Raw genomic sequence first — 6,090 nt, forward strand, 5'->3', positions numbered from 1 at the left:
TTAAGTTTTGAATCAGGGTCTTACTAAGTTGCCTAGGCTGGGCTAGAACTTAGAGCCATCCTGCCTCAGCCTCCCGAGTGCTGGGGTGATAGGCCTGTACCACCAGGCCTGGCCCCTGTGTCACTGTTGTTTGAGACCTTGTGGGTCAGGAGCAGGGCAGCAGCTGGAGCCAGCACCCCCCCCCCCCCGTGCTCTTGTGTGTGGGCTTGGGCTTGGTGCACAGTATCTGGCACAGGAGGAGAGGGCATGGCTGCAGTCTCCTAGGGCCTGGCGCTGTTGGGCTGCACCTCACTCACTAGTCAGGGGTCGCAGCCCTGCCCACACTGCAGGGGAGGAGCACCTGTGGCCATCTCTGGGGACTGTCTATGACAGGACCAGACTCCTCTTCCTACCTTTTCTGTCCTCGGCACTGGCCTTAGCCTCATGTTGCAAGGTGGCGGCTGGGGCTCTGGTCATCAGGAGCCACTCTGCCCTGCAGGGCAAGTGCCCTTCCATCAGCCAGGGGCCCTTTTGTTGAGGAAGCAAAAGTCTCATCTGCTGGAGAGGAGACCAGTTGTCCCTGCAGCCAAGCCCCTGTAGGTCCCCGTGCCAGTCCAGGGCTCTCACGGCCTCTGTCTGCTCCAGTTCACCACAGGTACGTGCGATGACCCGGCGATGCACAGCTGTGAGCTCTGTGGCAAGGGCTTCCGCCTGCAGCGCATGCTCAACCGCCACCTCAAATGCCACAGCCAGGTCAAGAGGCACCTGTGCACCTTCTGCGGCAAGGGCTTCAATGACACCTTTGACCTGAAGCGGCACGTGCGCACACACACAGGTGAGGCCCCTGACAGCGTCTCGGCTGGGTCCCCTCCTGACATGCCACCTGCTGGCCACCTCCAGCCTGTTTTGGCCCTTGTGGAATGGGGTTCTCAATCTAGACTCAGGCAGAGTTGGGGTTTGTTGATTCGGGGTGCTTGACACACATGGAGTGGGGACCTAAGGCAGCACCCGGGTCCTGGCTGCCAGTGTGTAGCTTGGAGTCCCTTTCCAGTGCTAGATTTTGTTCTAGGAAGGAGGCCTGACTCGGTAAGCACCAGGGTGAAAAAAAAAAAAGTGCTTCCATTTCATACCTTTCATCACACAAGCACGCACTGCCGTGCACCCCTCTCTGCAGACACATTCTCCCAGCATCCTGGCCCCGTCTGCCGCAGCTCTGCAGTCTGCTTTCCTAAGAGTCTCTGTGAGGTGTGATCAAAAATAGAGCGAATGCTGGTGTGAAGGGCCAACCCACGGAAAGGCAGGCTCGTGAAAACATAACACTGTGTCCTCCTCCACCAGTCTGTGACTTCCCCAAAGTCAAAATGACCATGAAAGGCACTTAGAGTGGATTTAGGACATTGAGTCAGCTATGCATGCACAACGAGGCACTCACAGTGAAAGATGACTTCCAGAGCTGCTGCAGAAGGTGCTGAGAATGGTGGGACCAGTGTGCTCGAAAGCTGGGCCACTGCTGGGCGTGGTGGTGCATGCCTGTAATCCCAGCACTCAAGAGGCTGAGGCAGGAGGATTGCCTCGAGTTCAAGGCCACTCTAGGCTATGCAGCAAGAACCTGTCTCAAAAAGTACAGAAACAACTGGGGATATAGCTCAGTGGCATAAGTGCCTGCCTGGCAAGCATAAGGTCACGAGTTCAATCCCTGGTACAAAGAAAAGTAGTACAGAAACAAAATTGGAGTGTGGTGGAGCACTCTGGGCTGAGGCAGTAGGATTGGAAGTTTAGTAGCTTAGAGAGACCCTGTCTCAAAAAAAGAGAAACACCTTTTTTTTTTTTTTTTTCATTTTAAAAAGGGCCAAAGATGGAGCTCAGAGTGAAGGTGCTGGGTTGACTCCCCCTTGTCAAAAAGGTTTTTTTACACATTTAAAAGTCCCTGCCTATTTGGTCTTGACATCTGGTCCCCACTTGACCCCAACCAGCCCAGCCTACCTTGTCCTCAACAGCTCCCCTGGGAAAATCCTTCCATCCTGAGCCTTTCCAGTAGATGCTGCACTCTGTATCCCGTCCTAAAGCCTCTACCCCTTGGGGCCGGGGAGATGGCTCAGTGGAATAAGTGCTTCCCCGGCAAGCGCAAGGGCCTGAGTTCAATCCCCGGTTCCGCCAAAAAAATAAATAAATAAATAAATAAAAAATAAAGCCTCCACCCTCACCCTGGCTGCTGCCCACCCTCCAAGACCTAAGAGCCCCCCTAGAGTCCTCCTCCATCCTCAGCCCCTTCTTCATTTAGGGTCCCCAGCATGGGGAGCTCCTCACCCCCATGGTGCTCATTGTAGGTCTGCTGTATTCCATTTTTTCTTCATCTAGTCATGCCTTGTCTTTTCAGGTGCTAGCCTGGGAACAGTGTCCCCAACTTGAGGAGAGGGCTGCTAACAGAAACTTTGTTTTCTCTTTGAGAGCATTTTCCCAAAGTTAAGTTTCCATGGAGGATAACATATATCCAGAAAAGTGCACCAATCCCAAGTGCCTAAATCCAAAACTGGAGGGATTTCCCACAGCGAACACACCCACACAAGTAATGCTGGGAGGAGAACCAGAATATTGCCAGGCACAGTGGTACACGCCTGTCATGCCAGCATCCAGGAGGCTGAGGCAGGAGGATCACTGTGAGTTCAAGGCCAGCCTGGGCTATGAAGTGAGACCCTGTCAAAAAAAAAAAAAAAAGAATTGGAAGATTCCCAGCCTCTAGTGAGAAAGGGGCCAGCCCAGGCCCCAGCCCCAGCCTGGTGCTCATATCTTCTCCTCTCCTGTTCCTCAAAGGTGACACTCTGGCAACCCTCACAGGACTGGGACCGGCCAGTGCTTTCCAGAGGGCTCTGGAGAGGCAGGTGAGGCCACTGCTTGGGGCAGCTCGTGCTGACTCCCTCACTGCTGTGTTGGCTGCTGCCCAGAATTAGGGCTCCACCAAACTGAGATGTGGTCAAGCATAAAATCAGCAGGGCCAGTGACACACACCTGCCACCCTGGCACTCAGGAGGCTGAGGCAGTAGGAGTGCGTGGAGTTCCAGGCCAGCTTTGGTTCCATAGTGAGACCCTGTTTCACAAAAATGAAAAGAGAAGCCAGGCATTGCGGTGCATTCCTATAATCCCAAAACTTGGGAGTCAGGAAGATTTTGAGTTTAAGCATAGCCTCTCTCAGTAAAACCCTGTCTCTTAACAAACTAAAACTAAAGATCTTTTTTCTTTTTTTCAAGATTTGTTCATTTGGTACAGGGTTTCTCTGCAGCTAGGACTTAGAGTGATCTTCTTGTCTCAGCCTCCCCAGGGATAGGATTATAGGTTTGCGCCATCACACCCAGTTTTTGTGGCTGGCATGGCATGCAGTACTGGGGATTGAACCCAGGTCCTTGCACTTGCTAAGAAAGTGCTTACACTGCTGAGCTATCTCCCTGGCCATTTTTTTGTTTTTTTGTTTGTTTTTGTTTTTGACACAGGGTCTTGCTATGTAGTTCAGGCTGGCTTCAAACTCTTGGTGATCCTCCTGCCTCAGCCTCCCGAGTGCTAGGGTTGCAGGTGTGTTCCACCACATGCCACTGAAGATCTGTTCTGCTGAGTCCCTGTCCTGCACCTTGTGCCAAGCACCCCCTGTCGGGATTTCTGCATCTGGGCATTTTCTGACAAACTCACACTATGCTACCCTAGCTGAGTGACATCTCAGTAGGATACTGCGCCAAGCAGCTTTGGTGTGGATGTCATAGAAAATTATGTGTTTCTGGATTGGATTGGACTGGAGGAGAAATGGAAATGATTTGGTTCCTTGGGGGATTCCTCCCACTCTGAGCAGGAAATACATGAGCAGAGTGGCTGAGTGTCCTCCCTGCCCGTGAGCCACTATCAGGTCTAGGGGACGCTCAAGCCTGAGGAGGGCACTGGATCTGGTGCCTCAGATGCCTGAAGCCCTGTCCTCAGCTTTCTTTATCAAAGGGGTGGAGGCTGGGCTTTGCTTAGCAGTCCAGGGTGGCCTCAAACCTGCAGGGAGCCTCCTCTCCTGCCTCAGCCTGTGCTGCCGCGCCCGGCCTTGTTCTCAGGCTTCAGCTGGCATGGCTTTGAGTCTGTGTTTGTCTCTTTCTTTCTCTCTTCCATACTAGGTATTGAACTCTGGGCCTTTGCATTGAGCCCATCCCCATCTCCTTTTTATTTATTTATTTTTTAATATATGTGGAACAGGGTCTCACTACACAGCTCAGACTTGTAGTGATCCTCCTACAAGTCAGCCTCCCCAGCGCTGTTATTACAGGCATGCACCACCATGCCTGGTCTCAGTGCCCAGCTCAGTGCACCCCCGGGGGTGGGGCCAGCACAGCATGTAGTGCTGGGGATTGAACCCCAGTCCCTGTGCTTGCCTAAGCAGGTGCTTAGTCTGCTGAGCTATCTTGCCGGCCCTTTATTTTTCGTTTATTTTGAGACTGAGTCTCTGTGAGGCATAGCAAGTTGCCAGGCTGGGGTCAAACTTTGGGCTCTCCTGCCTGCCTCAGCCTCCCAGATGCTGGGATGGCAGGTGTGGACTCCAATTCCTTTTGCTGAGTATGGCTGAGAACATGAAGGCCCAAAGTGGGGAGGACAGCATCTCCCTTGAGAGATGGGGCCTTGGGGATGTCACGCTCTGTGTACTGCCAGGTCCTCGTCCCCCAGCTGCTCTGTCTCGGTTGCAGTGATCTTTGGTGGCACCGTGGCTGGGAGGTGGTGAGCCTGGGGGTGACATACCTGTCCCTGTGGTCCTTGTAGGCATCCGGCCCTATAAGTGCGATGTGTGCCACAAGGCCTTCACGCAGCGCTGCTCCCTGGAGTCGCACCTGAAGAAGATCCATGGCGTGCACCAGCAGTATGCCTACAAGCAGCGACGAGACAAGCTTTACGTGTGCGAGGACTGCGGCCACACGGGGCCCTCGCAGGAGGACCTATACCTCCACGTGCACCGCGCACACCCGGGCAGCGCCCTCCTGCAAAAGACTTCCAAGAAGCTGGCGGCACTGCTGCAGAGCAAGCTGGTGGCCGAGCACCTGGGGGACGCCAGCCCGAGCGAGGAGGAGGCCCAGAAGTGAGGGCTCTGCTCTAACCCAACTGGCTGTTTCTTTTTCCCGTCCTGGGTATTGGACCCAGGGCCTTCGCACAGAGCTACATTCTCAGCCTCTGCTTTTTATTTTGAGATAGGCTCTCAATAAGTTGCTCAGGCTGAGCTCAAACTTGGAACCCTCCTGCCTGAGCCTCTTTGAGTGCTGAGGTCATAGGTTCATAGGTGTATCTGCCACAGCTGGTTCTTGCTCGCCCTTTTTCATCACCAGTATCGCCTTTTTTTTTGGTCTTTTTTGAGACAGGGTCTCCATGCATTTCAGGCTGGCCTGGAGCTCACTTTGTAGCCCAGGCTGGTCTTGAATTCATAACAGTCCTGCCTCAGCCTCCCAAGTACTGGGGATTACAGTTATATGTCACCACATCTAGTGTGTTGGGTTTATCTTTGTCCACTTGGGACAGCAGCAGTAGATCCCTTCCCAGGTGGCCAGCTCCTGTATGACATCAGGCCAGGGTCAGGTCTGTTTTTTGTTTTCCATGCTGCCAATGGCAGGGATCACCCTCAAGATTTTTTTGTTTTAAATTTTACGTATTTGGTACAGGGTCTCACTATGCAGCTTGGACTCATAGTGATCTTCCTGTTTTCAGCATCCACAGCGCTGGGATTACAGGCATGCACCACCATGCCTGGACTCAGTTGCTAGCTCAGCATGTCCAAGGGTGGGGCTGGCATGGTATGTGGTACTGGGAATTGAACCCCAGTCCCTACACTGTCTAAGCAGGCACTTAGTCCGCTGAGCTATTTTGCCGCTCCTAAAGGTTTTTTTTTTTTTAATAGGCTTTTCACACGTGGTGGGAGGGCTATGCTTAGAGAGACCGTCGTTTTATGGTGCCTTGAAATGCTTCTCAAGAATGGAAAATGAACTTTATTATTGAGAGTTTACAGAAATTATTTTAATAAATGAAATGTTCATGTGAAACTTTGAAAAACAAAATTAGCTATTGAGCTTAAAGCTCTGCTGCTGAGGCTTGCTGCGGGACATCCGTTAT

The 6,090-nt window shown here is 52.6% G+C and overlaps 1 protein-coding gene across 2 annotated transcripts in view; it reads left to right on the forward strand.

The window, feature by feature from the left end:
- Ovol2 (ovo like zinc finger 2) overlaps nt 1-5,391 on the forward strand; it is a 23,285-nt gene extending 17,894 nt beyond the window's left edge. For both annotated transcript variants that reach the window (XM_004635601.2, XM_023720243.1), the window contains 2 exons: nt 625-814; nt 4,756-5,391. In XM_004635601.2, coding sequence (XP_004635658.1) covers nt 625-814; nt 4,756-5,072 — 507 coding nt within the window. In that variant the 3' untranslated portion in view covers nt 5,073-5,391. The remainder of the gene's footprint in view (nt 1-624; nt 815-4,755) is intronic.
- The last annotated feature ends 699 nt before the right edge of the window (nt 5,392-6,090 follow it).

The sequence above is a fragment of the Octodon degus genome, unplaced genomic scaffold (assembly GCF_000260255.1).
Source record: "Octodon degus isolate 3935 unplaced genomic scaffold, OctDeg1.0 scaffold00073, whole genome shotgun sequence".
Lineage (NCBI taxonomy): Eukaryota > Metazoa > Chordata > Mammalia > Rodentia > Octodontidae > Octodon > Octodon degus.